The sequence below is a fragment of the Bos indicus genome, chromosome 3 (assembly GCF_029378745.1).
Source record: "Bos indicus isolate NIAB-ARS_2022 breed Sahiwal x Tharparkar chromosome 3, NIAB-ARS_B.indTharparkar_mat_pri_1.0, whole genome shotgun sequence".
Taxonomy (NCBI): domain Eukaryota; kingdom Metazoa; phylum Chordata; class Mammalia; order Artiodactyla; family Bovidae; genus Bos; species Bos indicus.
In genome coordinates, this window is record NC_091762.1 from 120,147,338 (window position 1) to 120,165,901 (window position 18,564).

The window sequence follows — 18,564 nt, forward strand, 5'->3', positions numbered from 1 at the left end:
TCCAGCTTGCATGCCTCCATGATGCGCAGCTCACTCCCCACCCCACCGCAGCTCCCCCAGATCTAGAACCCATCCCAGCTTCCCTGCTGGGTGACCTCTGCCCTCCCCGCCCTAGGCCGAGTCCAGCAAAGCTGACCTGGAACTGCTCGTGAGCCGGCTCAAGGCAGAGGGGGTGGAGCAGAGGGATTCCCTGGCCAAGATGGCTGCTGTGACGGAGGCGCTGGCTCAGGACAAAGGCTCCCTGAACCACCTCGTCCTGCAGGTGAGACGAGAGCCCAGGGGGACGGACCTCCCCCGGGTCCCGCTTCCCCAGAGCAGCCGTGAGCCCCAGCCAGTCCCGGCCCCCCGAGCTCAGGGCTCCCCTTTCGTCCATCCTCCTCCCCACCGTATCCACTCCTGGACTTGGGGGCGAGGGCACGTGGGGCTTGGGTCTGCACACAGACCACCCCTCATCCCCCCAACCCGGCAGCTGGAGCAGGAGCGGGACGAGCTGCGGGCACAGCAGCAGACGCTGGCGCAGGGGCAGGCGGGCACCCGGGAGCAGCTGGCGCAGGCCGAGCGGCAGGTGGAGCTCCTGCGGGCCGAGAGGAGGGGCCTGCAGCGGGCCTGCGGGCGGCTGGAGGAGCGGCTGGAGCGGCTGGAGGGTCAGGCAACCCGACTCCGGCGAGAACGGGCCCAGTTGCAGGAGCAGGTGGGCCAGGTGAGGGGGTCGTGGGGTTCCCAGTCCCCAGCCCCATCCGGCAGGGCCGCCCCGCCTCTGGGGTGGACGGGCACACATGGATTTAGAAGCCGCGCTGGCCCTCGGACGTCGGCTTTCTAACCTCAGGCTGCCCAACTTGGCTGACTCGAAGCCGGCTTCCCGGTGTGGGAGGTAGGGGATGGGGATGCGGCACACAGAAAGGACGTCTACGTCAGGCCTGGGCCCAGCACCCAGGGGCTGGGTCCCCCCTGCTCAGAGGGTCGAAGGCCTCGGGCCCAGTGACGCTCACACACTCTAGGGAAAGGCTCCCCTGCCCCTCCGTCGTCTTGTCTGTCTCCTTCCTGGGCCACGGCCACACAACAGAGCTGCCCAGTCACACGCTCACAGCTGCATCCGTGCATCCGTTCCCAAATCTGCCGACGTGGATCTTCCATGGGGGTGGTCAGACTCCGTAGCACAAGACGCTGCGGCCCGTTTGCTCTCTCCTGACTCCAGCCTTGGTGGTGCACGTGGAAACCCGTCCCTGCAGAGTCCTGGGCCCCCGTGGCATTCAGACTTCATGGCCGGTCACCTTCGGGACTCAGGCTAGCCTCTTCCTGTTTCTCAGACTCTGTCCTGTCCTTTCCCTGTTTTGGTTGATGCATCTCTACGTTGAGTAAAGCCAGTGCACAGCTCAGCGGTGAGCCCTGGTGTGGCCACCACCGTGGTCAGGATGCAGAGTGTCTGCAGCAGCCCAGCAAGCGCCCCGGTGGCATGGCCGCCCAGGCGTCCCCTGCCCTGACCTCGCCACCGTGGACTGGCTTCACCAGCTTCAGACACTGCTGCACATGGAGTCGTGGGGTGCACACACTTTGGGGCCCAGTTTCTCACCCTCAACATGACGTCTTTGAGTCATCTCTGTTGTTAGGTGTGGCAAAGGCTCCTGCTCTTGACAGCATAGTAATATTCCGTCGTGTGGATAAATTACATCTTTTACCCATTTCCCCACTGCTGGATTTTTAGGTTTCCGATTTGGAGGTAGCCGAGACTGCAACAAGCACGCATGTACAAATCTATACGGATATTCTCATTTCTCTTGAGTAAATACCTGAGAGTGAACTGTGGAGTCACGGGGTAGATGTTCTCGAACATTAAAGAATCTGCCAAGCAGTTTTCCCAAGTGGTTGAATCATTCCACTTGCCAGCACTGTGGGCGGCTTCCGGCTGCTGCTCAGCCTGGTCAGCGCTTGGCATCACCCGCCTTGCCACTCTCAGTGTGTGGAGTTACTTGCCTCTGTGGTTTTGTTGGCCATTTTCTGATGATAAAAGGCATTGAGCACATTTTCATGTGCTTATTAGACATCTGTATCCCTTATCTTGTCAAGTGTCTGTTCAGGGCTATCGTCTACTTTTATTGGGCTTTCCCATTTTGGTTACGGGTTTCTAGTTCACGTATCTTGGGTACAAGCACTTTGTCAGACAGATGTTCTCACGTTTGTGTGATCTGTGTACACATTTTGTTGCCAACATTTTTGATGGACAGGAAAGTTTAATGTTGGCAATATTCAGTTTAGCAAATTTTTTAAACATTTATGGTTAGTATTTTCTAGGTGTTGTCTGAGAAATGTTGGCCCAGCCCAAGGACGAGACAGTATCCGATGTGTTTCCCTCCAGTTCTTAGGTCTGTGATCCACTTAAAGCTGGTTTTTCTGTACAGCAGAGCCCCTCACAGCGTGCTCCTCAGACCAGCAGCGTCAGTCATCACTTGAGAACCTGCTTAACGTGCAGATTCTCAGCTGCCCTCCCAAAACCTACTGAATCTGAAACTCTGTGGATGGGGCCAAAACTCTGGATTTTAATCATCCGTCCTCGTGATTCTGATGTACATGACGGTGTGAAAACTGTGGGTGTGTGGTGTGAAACAGGAACTGAGGTCCATTAATGTTTGCATTAATATCCCGTTGTTTCAGCTCCAATTTTTAAAAGACTTTCCTTTCTTCTTGGATGATCTTGGCAACTTGTTAAAAATAAACTGATCATATGTGTGTGTGTATGTGTCCTGATCATATTGTTCATCTGTGCAGACTGACCGATTTGTTCATCCTTTCACCAAACCTGCTACAGTAACCTGCATTACTGTAGCTTTCTAATATCTTGTAATGAAGTAATGTTGAGCGTTCCCATCTAATCCTTCTTCTCAAGATTGTTTGGTTATTTTCATTTCAGAATCATATTTGTCAATTTCTACACCCAAAAAACCCTGGTAGAACTTTGCCTGTGATTTTGTTGAATTTATAGATCAGTTTGAGAAGAGTGGACATCTTAACTCTACCCAGCTGTCTATCCATGAACATGGTACATCTCTCCGTTTTTTCTTTACTTAATTCCTCTCAGCTGTGTTTTGTAGTTTTCAGTGTAGAGGTCTTACACATCTTTGATTAAACTAATTCCTGGATTTCATATTATGCCTTGCTGTTCCCATTTCATTTTTCTATGTCCATTACTAGTATATAGAAATATAATCTCATATATCAACTTTTGATCATGCAACCCTGACAGACAGACTGATAAGCACCGGGATTTTACATGCACATCATCACGCTATCTGTGAATAACAGCGGTTTTACTTCCTTTCTGGTCTCAGTGACTTTCATCTCTTCCCTTAATTCACTGGCTAAAGACCTACAGAAAAAAGTTGAAAAAAAGTGGTGGGTGTGGCCATCTTTCTGTTAATGGCAAACCCGACTGGAGAAAGAATGTCACCGTTAAGTATGATGCAGTCCTCAGGTCTTTCATAGACGCCTCTTATCAGATTGAGGAAGTGCTCTTTCATTCCTGGCATGCTGAGATTTTTTTTAACGATGGATGGGTTTTGAATCCCATTAAATGTGTTCCCTGACTCTGTTAAGATGATCATGTCGTGGTTCTCATTCTGTTAAGCATCCGGTTCTGTGGTGAAGGTCCACACTTTGCCACCCATCTTCTTGAACGTGCTAATCACAGCTGTGTCAAAGTCCGTGTTTGATAACTTCAGTATCTGGAAGCCAGACGGGCAGGGAGGCGCGTGTGTCTGTTTTATCTTACATGCAGCTTTTTGCCAAGTGATTATACCCCTGACATACCTGGTTGTGTTGAACAAAAGCCACGTGTTAAATATAAAAAACTGTAGGGATAATTTCATGATCTCGATGATGCTGTTCTTCTAGGGAAGACTGCCTTTTGGTTCTGGCAGGCAGTGGAGGCAGATCACTGTAATCCATGCCTGAGATGATTCAAACCTGATCTTCATGTTCTGGAAAGCTAGAAGAGCAAAAGTGTCAGCGGCTCGGTCTTGTCTGACTCTTTGCAACCCCGTGGATTGCAGCCCACCAGGCTCCTCTGTCCATGGAATTCTCCAGGCAAGGATCCTGGAGTGGGTAGTCATTCCCTTCTCCAGGGGACTTTCCCAGCCTAGGGATGGAGCCCGGGTCCTGCATTGCAGGCAGATGCTTTACCATCTGAGCCTCCAGGGGAGCCGGGTTTGGGGGAGTGTCTATTCTGCTTCACCAGCACTATGAGGACGAAGCCCTCCTGTGATTACAGCTGGAAATTTGGATGCTTATCAGGACCCTCTGCTCTGAGGTCTGTAAGCCCAAGTTCTTATACTCCTAAAGACACAGGACTGCTGGAAGTTCTCCCTGGCTTCTCAGCTCTTCAGCCCAGACTTAAATCCGCACATGCTCTAAGGAGAGAAGAGATGCTGAGTGGTGGCCTCCTCCTCTGCCTCCCTTTCCTCTGAGATTTTGGCTCCTTCAGTCTCAGCTCCTGGGCAGCTCTCTGAGGCCGTATTCAGACTCCTGTGACAGATTTTGTCCAGACTTTTGTGATGCTCCTGCTGGAGGTGTTAGTCTGCAACAACCTGGTCTTCTGTGACCTTCTTCACATTTCTGTGCAATGTCTCCCAGCCCCGGAAACTTGTGGCCCAGCAAAGGTTGCTGTTTAGATTGACAGCTGGGTCCCACCTGGCGATGCTCAACCCAGTAATTTCTCCATCGTGGTTTCAGGGCTGGAGGCCCCTCTGCTGTGAAGACACATGTGCATGGGGGGTCCTCTACGCCTCCTGGCCACGCTCCTCCTCCACTCTTTCCTCTGTTGCTATTCTGAAGGAAACCACTTTTTCCGAAGTCCTTCTCCCTCGAGAGGCCCCTCGTAACCCTCCCACTCTCTGCTGGACTTTCCCCTCCTCCTCCTCTAGGTCACATGCAAGAAACAGGCCCTGGAGAAGCAGCTGGCCCAAAGCCTGCAGGACCAGGAGGCCCAGATGGCCGCTCTCCAGAGGGCCCTGCAGGAGAAGGAGGCTTTGTCTGAAGAGCGAGTCCAGCTGCTGGCCAAGCAGGAGGCCCTGGAGAAGCAAGGTCAGCTCATGACCGAGGAGGCAGCCGATCTCAGGTACCTGGGGACCTACGAGCAAGTGTTCGTGTGGCCTTGACCTCCAGGAGCCCACGTAGTGGGGATGGGCAGTCACCCAGTGACTGCAGGGGCAGAGCAAGTGTGTGTATATGGGAGAGAGGCTATAAGTGAGTGGCGAACACAGTGCCTGAGGGCCCAAGGAGCCCCTGGAAGAGGCACATGTGCCTAGGACAGCCTTCCTGAGAGACGGGGCTGCGCTGGCCAGGTGGCAGGCAGCAGAAACCCATCTCAGACCAGCAGAAAGGTGGGGAAAGTCTTGCTCACGGACCTGAGCAGCACCGGGTATACACGGCTTCAGGCAAGGCTGGATCCATGCACTCCCATGGTACCCTCAACTGCCCGCCTCTCCCCTGTCATTCTTGGGCAGGCTCAAGGTGAAAGCGGGCAAGATGGCCAGCAGACACAGAGCCATTGATGTCCTTGAGTGGATCCTGGGAGCCACAGGGCTCAGACGGGCAGCCTGTGGCCCTGTGCTTATTCCTGGAGCCTGGGTGGCAGCAGCTCCAGGGAGCCATGAGGCTGGGGGGGCATGGTAAACCCTGAAACCGTTGGGGTCACTGCCAGGAGAGCTGAGACAGACACTCGTAGGCAAGAAGGGGTGTCCTGCAGACTTGCCTGGTGAACTGAGCTGGCCTGTGACCTCTGACGACATCCACAGGTCATGGCTTTCTGCACCTTGCGCCCGTCTAAGGAACATCCAAGTATTTTTGTAGAAAGAGTTCCTCCCAGAATTCCAGAACTAGAGGCTATGAGGAAACTTAGAGCCCGCGGTCCTTGAACTTCGTCATGGAAGAAAGAGGGAAGGAAAGAGGGAAGACTCCCCTCCCAATGCAACTGTGGGCACAGACTGCAGCAGGAAGCCTGACGAGGTCTCTGTGGGTCGGCGGCAGCAGAGGGTCCCAGGCTCTGCCCCTGGCCCCTCCCAGGCCCCACTGGCACTCAGGGCAGGGGTCGGGGGCCTCTTTCCTCCCGCCATCATTTGCTGGCCAGCTCACAGGCCCTGGTTAGAGGATCCTCCCGTGACTCACCCGTGACCACTGGGCCCAGGGTCTCTGTACACGGTGGTCCTGCAGACCCCAGACAGAGTCACATGCCCACTATACAGCGTTTCCCAGTGACCAGTCTGAGCCTCTGCTGACAAGGTGCTTGACGTGACTTGCTTCTCCTAATGAGTGAGGACCCTGGGTTTTGAGGTCGTCTGGCCCCCAGTCCCAGGCCCTGACAAGGCTGCAGCACCAGGGACCCCTCTCAGTTCTCAGGCTTCAGCGAGATGGCCTGGGTCCTCACCCGCACCCCCACGCCCTTGCTCGTGGTGCCAGCTGCCTTCCAGGAGGCGGGATGAGGGAGAGACTGGACTCGTTCTCAGAGTCTCTCCCTCTGGGTTACCATTCAGTGTCTGACCCACACAGGCCACGACCCCAGAGGGGACCAGGCGGGCGCCTGGGAGAAAGTGGGTGTGAGGCAGACAGAAAACTGGGAAGAGCCCTCCAGGCAGAGTACACAGGCACATGGACGTGGAGGGTGGAGAACGTGTGGGAGCTTAGATGGCGGGGACCTGGGGGGCGGGTATCAGAGAAGCGAGGCTCCTGGGCTCTGCAGACACCAGGGCGCCCTGGGAGGTGCTGACACGCCCCACCCTGATGCTAGAGCAGCCGTGTGCAGGGCCCGAGGGAGGCTTCGGGGGCCAGATGGGCAGGCTAGGCAAGGCCCTCTGCGCCCACAGCGCTCCCTGGCCCGCCGGCCTGTTTGGGGCTGGGCGTGGGCTGTGTCTTCACACGCCGTCTGTGCTGAGTGTTTGTGGAGTGTCCTTGTTGTTTGGCCAGTGGGTTTTTTTCACCGTGCCTCAGGGCAGGACACAGCACATAACCATCAACGTGAACACAGGCGCGCTGTCTGGCTGGCGACTGATGGACTCGCTGTCGGAGAGGCGGGTCCTGCCATCACCCTCCCCAGAAGCGGGAGCTGCTGAGTCGCCGAGCTCATCCCAGGCATTTTCTGACTGGCCCTGTCTGTGCCCAGACTCAGAGGCAGCTTCACCCCAGGGATGGTGCTGCGCGTGTTCTGCGCTGGAGGCTGCTTCTCAGGGTGGGCAGAGAGTTTCCTCACCATCGTTAGCAGTGGACGAGATGCACCGGGTTTCTGAAATGTTCTCGCGTTGACGCTGAGTCTGATTCAGGCCCTGTGTGAGGCTACAGGCAGTGTCCTGGACTGCGTCATCGGTTCACGTGTATTTCTGAAGCGCTGACCCTAGAACTGGAATTGCTGGTCCAAAGAAAGACACACACAGAGTATGCTTTAGTCCCCGTCTGCCAAAGTGGCCCTCGCACCCCTGCCAACAAGAGATATGATCACTGTTTTCAGCTTTGCTAATGTGATGCATGATGGATGAAACGGCACAGGTGAAATCTGAACCCCCTTGAGGACTAGTGAGTTTCATGTGTTTATTCACCATTCCTGTTTTCTTTGTGAATAACAGCCATTATTCTCATTTTCCCGTAGGATAGGATAAGCCACTTTCTGTCATTGATCGGTAGGAGCTCTTTGTACTCGATGGATATTAACTACAGTATGTTTAGTGCAAATATTGTCTCCGAGTCTGTCCCCCATCTTTTGACTCGATCTGTGGAATCTTTTCTGCACAAAACTCTGCCTCCCTCTCTTTAAATGTACTCAGAACTGTTGGCCTCCTTATTTTTGTCTTCTGGCTTTTGTGTCTCGCTTAAGACTATAAAATACCCTTCTGTACTTTTTTCTACGCTTTTTACAGTTCAGAGTTGCTTAGCTGTTACCTTTTTGGTTTTGTATTTAGCTTTTTAATCCACCTATTTTCTGTGTGGGCGCCAATCTATTCTTAGAGATTTAAAATGAATGAGCCATCCTCTGCTTGCCTTCAGATGGACAGCCCGGCCTTGGAGGACACCCTCCTAGCAAATAGGCTCCGCGCTGCCCCTCGTCCAGCAGGGTCCTCTGCCGGTGTGGGTGACTCGCCTGTGCTGTGATGACTCTCTGCAGGGCCGAGAGGGACGCCCTGGAGAGCAGCCTCTTTGAGGCCCAACAGCTGGCGTCGCAGCTGCAGGCGCGGCAGGAGCAGCTGGAGGGAGAGGCCCGGAGTGCACGGCTGGCCCGGCAGGCCCTGCAAGGTGCTGCTCCGACGGGCCCCCTCTGCCCGCTTCCCTGAGCTTGTCCCCTGGTGGGCAGCCCCCAGTCACTGCGCCCCAATGGGGCCCGAACACAGCAGGGAGCTCACGTCTGAGGTCACCCAAGAGCTCCTGCCACTCCCGTCTGCGACTGGCGGGCACCTGCCAGGCCTGCTGCCGGCCCAAGGCTCGGGATGGGCTGTCACAGGTCCACGTGGTAGCCCCTGCCCAACCCCATGCCCCTGTGGGGGCTGCCATCAAGACATGCGCCTGCTGAGTGGTCGGGGGGCTCTGTCCCACCAGCTTGCAGCCTTCCCAGATCCAGGGGCCCACGGGCGGCTGGGTGTTGGGGGCTGGGCCTCCCCACGGGTCTGGACATGCCTGTCACTCGGCAGTGAAACTGGAGCAGCTGCAGAGCGTCCAGGAGGCCCAGGAGACGAGGCTCCGGCGGCAGGCGGCGCAGCAGGAGCGGGACGCGCAGCTGGCCCTGGAGAGCCGGGCGCTGGCCCACCGCGAGGACCTCGCCCGGCTCCAGAGGGAGAAGGTCTGCCCGGTCACTGCCCAGGGGTCTGCTGTGTCCGCAGGGGCAGTGGGCCAGGAGACCAGCGGGTGGCAGGCGGGCCGGAGGACCGCTCACAGCATGCCTGGATGTTGTGTCCCTCACAGAAGAGGTGCCCCCGGGTGTAGGCTGACCTGCCGCGGTCTGAGGCCCGTATTTGCAGGGAGCTCCGTGCCCTCCGAGCCGTCCGCTGGTCCCAGGCGGGCAGACCCTGTGTGGCACGTCCTCACACACACTGCTGTCAGGGTGCCTGGCACTCCCTGAGCTCAAGAACGGCTTCTGAGCTGTGACTGGGCCGTGGCGTGGTGGATGCTGAGGCCCAGAGCCCTCCACAGCTCCTGTCACTGCGGGAGACAGGCCCTGCGGCCGGCTGGCCGGGACGGTCCCCCGGCAGCTGTCCCGCCCCAGTGCCCACGAACCTGCTCTCACTCAGGAGCACAGAGGCCTGCTGCTCGCGCGAGCTCTGACCCGTGCATCTTCACACCTGTCCCTCTCCTTCGGCCCAGGAGACCCTGAGTCTGTCTCTGATGGAGGAAAAGGAAGCAGCAGCACGCCGGCTGAAACAGGAGAAGGAGCTGGTGGCAAAGAATGCAACCAGGAGGGCGGCGCTGAAGGAGGAAATTCAGAGCCTAAGGCGTGAGCGAGACGAGAGTCTCCTTCAGCTGCAGCACGAGAAGCAGCAGGTGACGGGGCCGTGAGGTGGGGCCCATCCACCCCCAAGCCTGCTCCGGCCCAGTCAGTGGGCTGCGGGGGTTGGCGTGAGAGGCGTGACGGGGGCCGTGAGGCGGGCCCCATCCACCCCCAAGCCTGCTCCGGCCCAGTCAGCGGGCTGTGGGAGTCGCCGTGAGAGTCACTGTAGTTGCAGCTTTGATCTCCCACCGCACTCCTGGTGCACATTCACCCTCCACTCAGTCCCTCCATCCATCTCTCCACCCCCCCCAGCCATCTGTCCATCCATCTGCCTGTCCAGCCATCCATCTACGTATCCACCCACCTGTCTATCCAGACATTCACCCATCTGCCCACTTACAAATATACACACGTATATCTGTATATACACACACACATATATGTACATATTATAAAGGTCCAGTTTTCATTCCAATCCCAAAGAATGACATTGCCAAAGAATGTTCAAACTACCTCACAATTGCACTCATTTCACATTCTCACAAGGTAATGCTCAAAATCCCTCAAGCCAGGCTCTAATAGTATGTGAACCAAGAGCTTGCAGGTGTACAAGCTGGATTTAGAAAAGGCAGAGGAACCAGAGATCAAACTTCCAACATTCGCCGGATCTTAGAAAAAAGCAAGGTAATTCCAGAAAAGCATCTACTTCTGCTCCATGGACTATGCTAAAGCCTTTGACTGTGGATCACAACCACTGTGGAAAATTCTTCAAAAGATGGGAACACCAGCCCACCTGACCTGCCTCCTGAGAGATCTGTATGCAAGTCAAGAAGCAAGAGTTCAAACTGGACATGGAACAACAGACTGGTTCCAAATAGGAAAAAAAGAATGTCAAGGCTGTATATTGTCACCCTGCTTATTTAACTTCTATGCAGAGTACATCATGAGAAACGCTGGGCTGGAGGAAGCACAAGTTGGAACCAAGATTGCCGGGAGAAATATCAGTAACCTCAGATACACAGATGATACCACCCTTATGGCAGAAAGTGAAGAGGAACTAAAGAGCCTCTTGATACAGGTGAAAGAGGAGCATGAAGAAGCTGGCTTAAAACTCAATATTCAAAAAATGAAGATCATAGCATCCGGTCCCATCACTTCATGGCAAATAGATGGAGAAAAACTGAAAACAGTGTCAGACTTTATTTTCTTGGGCTCCAAAATCACTGCAGATGGTGACTGCAGCCATGAAATTCAAAGATGCTTCTCCTTGGAAGAAAAGTTATGACCAACCTAGACACATATTAAAAAGCAGAGACGTCACTTTGGCGACAAAAGTCCGTCTAGTCAAAGCTATGGTTTTTTCCAGTAGTCAAGCTCGGATGTGAGAGTTGGGCCATAAGGAAGGCTGAGAACAGTTCAAAAGAACTGATGCTTTTGAACTGTGGTTCTGGAGAAGACTCTTGAGAATCCCTTGGAGTGCAAGGAGATCCAACCAGTCCATCCTAAAAGAAATCAACCCTGAATATTCATTGGAAGGACTGATGCTGAAGGTGAAGCTCCAGTACTTTGGCCACCTGATGCAAAGAGCCAACTCATTGGAAAAGACCCTGATGCTGGGAAAGGTTGAAGGCAGGAGGAGAAGGGGACGACAGAGGATGAGCTGGTTAGATGGCATTACTGACTCGATGGACATGAGTTGAGCAAACTCCAGGAGATAGTGAATGACAGGGAAGCCTGGCGGGCTACAGTTCATGGGGTCACAAGGAGTTGGACACAGCTTAGTGACTGAACAACAATAACATTTACACACTTATGCACGCACTGTGTTTCCATTCAGTTGTCCGTCATCCTTCTATCCACTTGAATGTTCATCCTTTATTAACACACCCAGCCATCCACCCACAAATCTGGCCATCTATTAACATACCCAATTGTCCATCCACACACTTGACCATACATCTATCCATCAATTTGCTTAAATACCCATCCAGCTATGCACACACATGACCGTCAGGACTATCCATCCGCTCATTCAGCCACCCATGCACTCACTCGCTCAACCACTCATCTGTCAGCCACTTACAGGCCCTTTCCTCTGTCCACACACTCAGCTGCCCACCCATATCCACTGTCCATCCGTGCATCTGGTTATCCTTCAGTCTGTCTGATGAGCCAACCAGTCATCCGTCAGTGTGTTCATCCATCAGCCAACCAGCCAACCAGCCTCTAAGCAGACACTGGGCATGTGACAGCTACCCGCCGAGACCAGGCTCTTTCAGTGTTCCATGCCATCCTAAAGCACGCACTGCTGAGTGGGCGGAATAGATAAGTGAATACCTCCATGTGGGTTATCGCATGGGACTCTCAGATGTTAGTGCAAACTACAAATTGCGATGGAAGAGTCACAGTGCAGGAATAACCAAGGTTCGTTGTCAGACTTCTGCTTTGCTGGTTTCATCCTCAGAACACTGGAAGGGGCGCCCTGTTTCGGGGCCCCCTTGACTGGTGGGAAACAGATTCGCAGACGGTGAATAACCTGCCCGGAGTGGCTCCGTGCACCTGCTGGGCACCAAAGCCCGTGTCCTCTGCTGTTCTACTCTCCTGCATCCTGGGAGGGAGGAAGCAAGCGTTTGCAGGGTGGCAGCATTGCAAGGGTGGGGGGCAAAGGAGGACCTGGAGGCACCCTACCGACGTCCAGGGACGGTGTGAGATTCTGGGTAAGCCCCTCAGCTTCTGCGGCCCGCGAGTGGCCCGCGGGACTCCAGGAAGCACGACTCGCAGCTACAGTTTCGCTGTAAAGGACGCAGGTCAGGACAAGTCTGGTGGAGAGACCCAGGGAAGGGTCGTCTCTTCACAGTCAGGGCAGGTCACCTGCTGGCAAATCAGGATGCTTAAACCCGCAAGTTCAGGGTTCTGTTGGGGTTGGCTTGCATGGGTGTAATCAGCCTCCTCCCTAGGCTGAGTGGGGGCCTCTCTGCGGCTCCCCGATCACAAGCTCAGGTGCGGTCTCAGGGTGGGTCCAAAACGGAAGCCCCTCACTGGGGACGCTCGGGGTTTCCACGCTCCCCCGGCTGCGCGCAGACCGGCAGGCGGGCACCAACAGCGCTGTGCCCACCTCTGCGGCACAGGCAGCACCCCAGGCCTTTCTCTTCTTGGGATCGCCAACCAGATGGGTCCTTCCACACTGAGCTCACACGTGGTCTTTTTTTTTTAACACGAAAGCACTCTGTATTGGGATGCAGCCGATTAACAGTGCTGCAGTTCCCAGTGAGTAGCACAGGGACTCAGTCATACACACACGTATCCTTTCTCCCAGACCCCCTCCCCCTAGATGGGCCTTTTCCACGGCTGATGACACCCTGGGGGGCACAGGGACACCCCCCTTCCTTCTGCTGGCCTCCCTTTGGTGGGAGTTCTGCGACTGATATCAGTAACGCTAGAAATAATCATTGGAGACCCTGGAAGCAGGGCATCCCACCCAGGCTCATACACACATGCCTCCAGGCTGCCCTCCCGTGCCGTCCTGAAGCACGCACCATTGAGTGACTGAACAGATAAGTAAACACGCACATGTGGGTTGTCGCACTGTGACAGGACTCTCAGGGGTCCCGATGGGTCTGGCGTGGGGGGAGGCATGTCTGTGACTGACTGCGAGTCACTCTGAGTCCCCTCCCAGCCTGGCGACAGAGCAGGGCCCTTCCACCTTGGGGCCAGTGGGTGCGATGTGGCACCCCCGGGGGGCCCTTGCCCACCCCTCACTCTCAGCGACGCAGAGCGTCTGGGGAGGTTAAGACCTGTCCGTGGTTCTTGCTCTGTGCCTGGGGTGGGTGGGGAGCTCCAGGGAGGAGGTGGTCCATGAAGCCCCCTGACCTACGCTGGGGAAGAGCAGGTACTGGGCAGGTGCCGGTGGAGGGGGGGCATCCTGGGCGGAGACGAGGGGGGCGCAGGTGGGACCCGCCCCCCCAGGACTCAGCTGCCTCCGAGGGGGTCCCTGCTCCTAGAGCCCGCTGTCCTGGTGTCGGGGCCGTGACTCCCAGCACCCCACTGAGCCCCCCATCAGAGCCCCCAGCCTGCTCAGGAGCGCCCCACCCCTGTCACTCAGGCCCTGCTTCTACGAGACGCGGAGCTGAGCCGGCTGCGGGGTGAGCTGCAGCTGGTACGGCAGGAGGCCCAGGGCCAGCAAGAACAAGCCGAGGTGAGCCCCTCCGGGCCAGAGCCGGACGCCTGGCCTGGCCGCCCACACGGCCCAGCAGGCACAGTGGACCCCAGAGGCACCCGCTCCCTGCCTGCTCCCGGGGGGTCTCCCCTCCACCCCACCCCAGCCACCTGAACCTCAGTTTCCCCCAGATGACCCAGGCTCCCTGCCGGGGGGACAGTGTCTCCATGGGACGAAAAGGCGATGGAACGGGATGGGGTGGGGAGCGTGGGGTGGACCAGGGAGGGGAGGGTGGGCAGGCCCCACGCCCTTGCAGAAGCCGCAGAGGGGAGGGCCTGACACCAGCACGAGGGGGACAGAGCCCGGGTCTGTGCCGCTAGCCCCCCTGGCATGCTGAGGCGCGGCTGCCAGAGGCTCAGAGGCCTCGGCTGACTCTCTGGAGAGTCCCCTCCCAGAGGACAAGCGCAGCTGGGGAGGCCGCATTGGACCTGAGGCAGAGACTGCCCGGAAAAGACCCTGCAGAGAATTCCGAGCAGGGCGGGAGGGGGCATCCAAGGGGCCGGGAGACCCCAGCAGGCAGCTGCCCGCCTGGGCCAGTGGACAGAGGCCCACAGGGCATGGAGGCCACTGCGGGCAGCCGGCTGGCCACCTGGGGCCCCAAGTCCTCCTCAGGAGTCCACGTCTGGGGGTGGGGCAGGCAACAGCAACCAAGACTCCGGGGAGTAGGGTAGGCCCCTGGGCCCTATGCCCCCAGCCCGCGGGCCCATTTATGGAGTGGGGTGCCGCAGAGACCAGGGCTGCTCTGGAGGAGGGGCAGGGCAGGGTGGCAGGACAGGGGGAGGGCTCGGGCAGCTGGTGCGGTCAGGCAGGACCCCGGGGGGCTGGTGGGGAGCAGATAGGAGGGGCAGGGGTGATGGCTCAGGGCAGGGTTGGGGCTGGGGGACAGAACCCCTGCAGGGGTCAGGGCTGATCACAGGCGAGGCCAGGCCCGGCTCCCTGCTCCCCTCAGGGCACTCCCTTGGTACAGCCGGGCCGCACCCTGTCCCCTCTGCCTCCTGCCTCTGTGCTCCCGGCCTGGCCACATGCCTTCCCCACTGGTGCCCCATGTGTCCCCAGCCCCAGGGGCGCAGGGTTAGATGCTCCTCTGTTGGTGAACGACTCAGTGAATCCAGAAACAAGTGAGTGGACGGCCCGTGGGCTGCAGGGTCAAGCCCAGAGCTAACCCCACGAGCAGGGCCGTGCTTGGGGCCTGCCCACAAGAGGCCGAGTGGACGTGCCTCCTGACCGAGGGCTGGCCGCCCAGAAGACAGGACCCGGGGAGGCCGTGCAGTTTGCGCCAACTTACCAGACAGCGGGGGGAGGGGCACTGGGTGGGGAGGGTACTGCACTGGGCGGGGGAGGGGCATTGGGTGGAGGAGGGGCACTGGGCAGGGGGAGGGGCACTGGGCAGGGGGAGGGCCCTGGGCAGGGGGAGGGGCCTTGGGCAGGGGGTTACTGGGTGGGGGAGGGGCACTGGGCAGGGGGAGGGGCACTGGGCTGGGAGGGGCACTGGGCTGGGAGGGGTGCAGGGGGCCCGCTGGGTGGAGGGGAGAGGGGCACTGGGCTGGGAGGAGGAGTGTTGCAATCAGGAGTTGGCTGCCAGGGTGTTTCTTCACCCCCTGCTGCCTGACACGGGACCTGGATCCCCGGATCACTGAGCAGAGCAGCTCCTGGCACCCGGGAAAGTCTTGCCCAAGAGCATCTCTCCCGGGAGCCCCCGCCCTGATCGGTCCCACGCCCGAGGCCAGATGGCCCTTCCATGGGCACAGCCTGGAGGGCTGTAGAAGTTCCCTGGGGTTGGGGGCTCGCTTCCCCGACCTCTGCCCAGCTGCTCCTTCGGCCCACCCTGTGGTCAGGGGACCAGGAAAGACCCCCAAGACCCAGGAGCTGAAGCCCCGGCTGGCAGGGTCCCCTGGGAGCCTTCCCTCGAGTTGACTGGGGTGGAGGCGCCTGCCAGCCCAACTCTTCTAGGAGCTCATAAAAGGTTCTTTCGTCACCTCGGCCTGGAAATTAAAATCCACTGGAGGGGGAGGATGGGAAGAAGAGGCAACCAGGGAACACCAGTTGTTGGTGACCTGCGAGCAGGCCCCCGCGGGTGGAGGGGCTGTGGCCATGCCGTGTGGCGCACCACCACAGGGGCCACCCCTCCCCACCGGGCAACACAGAGCACTCGCTGCAGCCTCCCTGGGGCCACCCTAGGGGCACAGCCAGACCTGACGGGCAAGGTGCACTTCTCAGTGCAGAGGGGCAGCCGGGGGTACAGGCGGCACCGGCAGGGCTCCTTCCCCGAAAGCGGGGGCACGCCTGATGGAGCGCCCCCCGCCAGAGCCCTCGAGCACCGGCCTGTGGATCCAGGGGTCCTGGGGGTCACCCCCAGAGCCCCAGTGGTGGCAGCAGCAGGGCCCCGGACGGGGGAGGCTGGGCTGGGCCTGAGTTCAGAGAGAGCAGGTGGCGTCCCGTGCACAACAGGAGGGGCTTCAAGGAGCAGGGTGCTCTTGCTCTGGGCGCCCCTTGGTCAGCAGAGGGAGCACCCTGGGCTGGGACCACAGGAAAGCAGAGTCAGGCCAAGCTGGGCCCTTCCCAAAGGGTGTCCGAGCTAGGGGCCTGGCCGCAGGGTCTGAACCAGGATGACCCTGCCCAAGGGCTGCAGGCAGAGCCCCCAACCCTTCCCAGGCATGTCACGAGTTCTTACGCACTTAGACCTGGGTAGATGCTGGGCGTCCCCCATGCCACGTCCTGCTTGGAAGCTTGGGAGCAGTCAGCTCTTCCGTGGGATCCAGATGGGGCCTCTGCCCCCCACCACGCCCCCACGCCCTTCACCACTGTGACCCCTCAGGACCCAGCACCGGGTCAGCCAGAGTGGCAACCCTGCCTCGCGGCGCCTGAGTGAGCTGTCCAGCTGGCCCAGGACGGTGTGCGGGGGCCAAAGCGGACCGCCTGCTGCCCCTACGTGGGGCGGCCCCTTGACCCCACACCGCTTGCTGCACCCCCCAGGCCACCATCAGCACCGTGGCCTCAGAGCTGAAGGCCCTGCAGGCCCAGTTTGAGGATGCCATCTCTGCCCACCAGACGGAGGCCAGGGCCCTGCGTGAGACGCTCCGGGCGCTGGTGGCCCAGCGGAGCAGCACAGGGAGAGAGGTGAGGGGCAGCATGGGGGCTCCTGCGGGCACCAGGGACCCCAGCCAGGGGCCACGTCCAACCAGCAGTGGAGAGACCCTGGGCGAGGGGCACTGCCCACCCTGGACGCAGCTCCAGGGTCGGGGTTAGAGGTGTGCTTGGGGGCAGCCGTGTGCTACCCTGCCAAGGCCCTGAGGCCAGCTGCAGGCTCCAGGAGCCGGGTGAGGTGTCCTGGGGGGGCCCGGCCAGGAAAGGCCCCAGGCAGGCGAGCGGGCGGGTGAGCGGGCTCAGCAGGCAGATCGGGGAGGTGTTGACGAAGGGCTCTGACAGGCCCAGGGACGCCTGCAGGGGGGAGGGCAGGAGGGCACGGGGTGGGGAGGGGCTGCGGGGCCCGCGACCTCATGCACTCCCGGGCCGGGTGCCAAGGCTGGCAGGGGCGCAGCAAGCGAGGAGAGGGGCTGGGCCCACCCCCGGCACCCCAAGTGGGGCCGCCAGAGGAAGAGAGCGTGATTTAACATGACAGCCTGTTTACTTTGGCCCCAAAGAGAAAGGTCTCTTTTCAACAGATTTCAAAGTCAGGCCTGGTCAGCGACCACACGGGGAAGCAGAGTGAGGCTTTAACACGGGGGGCAGCAGGGGGAGGAGCCGGGGAGGCTGGGCACATCCGTGCTTGGGGTAAAGGGGGAGAGCATGGCCTCGTGGGGAGTTTGGGTTCCCTGATCGCTGCCCCCAGAAAGGAGAGGGGCCCCAGGAAAGGGCTGGGGTGATGGGGAGGCTGAAGCGGGTAAGGGGGGCAAGGGGAACAATGGCAGAGAGAGGGAGCCTGGAGAGCCCTCCCAGGCGCCAGGCTGGCCCAGAGTCACCATGGAAACCATAACATTTCACAGCCTTTAAACTGGAGGGACATCCAGGCCTCTGGCAGCCCTGCCTGAGGTCCACACATGTGTGCGTGTGTACATGTGTGCGCACGTGCGTATGTGTGCATGTGTGCACGCGTGTGTGCATGCTTGTGTGTGTGTGTGCATGCACCCACCATGCAGCTCATATGCAGCACATACACCTCCATGCATGTAAAGAGCACACTCCCATGCAGAGGAACACAGTGACAGCTCACGTAAATGCATTCACATATGCAAGCACATATGGACAACACACACGTGCAGCAAGCAGCATGCACGAGTCCATGCACACTCGCGTGCACGTGCACCACACACGCGGGTGGACACATAGATGTGTGTGGATGCACACGCCACATGCTCCGTGTGCTCACACGCAGGGCTGGGGCCCGCACAGCCTCTCCCCTGCTTTCCCGCCTCCATGCAGAGCCCTCGGGTCACCTCCCTGCAGGAGATTTCAAAAGAGGCTGTTTATACAATTTCTAGTAAAGAAATAATTATTATAATCACATTAAGCGATTTGGCCGTAAGATTCCTGTAAAAGGGATGGCTGTTCTCACGCGGCGGGGGGAGGGGCCCGCGTTTGTTTTGCTTGTTTTCATCTCCTCAGCCCTGGGAAATGAAAACAGCTTTTTATGATGGATAGGCCCTCTCCCTGGTGCTTGACCTTCAGGGTGGATTTCTGCTGAGCTCGGCGGAAAACGCTGCTCACGGTTGTGGCTCCCACATGTGGGGGGCGGGAGGGGAGCGGAGAGCGGCCCTTCCCAAAAACAGAACAACAGGAACCGTGGGCGGACGCGGGAGCCAGCGGGCCAGAGACCCGGAGAGTGCCCCGCTGCAGTAGCCAGAGTGGGCTCGCTTCAAGCCGGCGCCGGACACCACTCTGCGTGGCTCCCCTGGAG

At 58.5% G+C, this 18,564-nt stretch overlaps 1 protein-coding gene across 6 annotated transcripts in view; it reads left to right on the forward strand.

Moving 5' to 3' along the window:
• CROCC2 (ciliary rootlet coiled-coil, rootletin family member 2) overlaps positions 1-18,564 on the forward strand; it is a 68,259-nt gene that overhangs the window by 26,942 nt on the left and 22,753 nt on the right. For 4 of the 6 annotated variants that reach the window (XM_019958043.2, XM_019958044.2, XM_070787066.1 and 1 more), the window contains exons 14-21: positions 116-262; positions 470-700; positions 4,914-5,107; positions 8,141-8,268; positions 8,661-8,809; positions 9,331-9,507; positions 13,557-13,649; positions 16,644-16,787. In XM_019958043.2, coding sequence (XP_019813602.2) covers positions 116-262; positions 470-700; positions 4,914-5,107; positions 8,141-8,268; positions 8,661-8,809; positions 9,331-9,507; positions 13,557-13,649; positions 16,644-16,787 — 1,263 coding nt within the window. The remainder of the gene's footprint in view (positions 1-115; positions 263-469; positions 701-4,913; positions 5,108-8,140; positions 8,269-8,660; positions 8,810-9,330; positions 9,508-13,556; positions 13,650-16,643; positions 16,788-18,564) is intronic. The other 2 variants (XM_070787065.1, XM_070787064.1) reach the window with 2 other exon arrangements.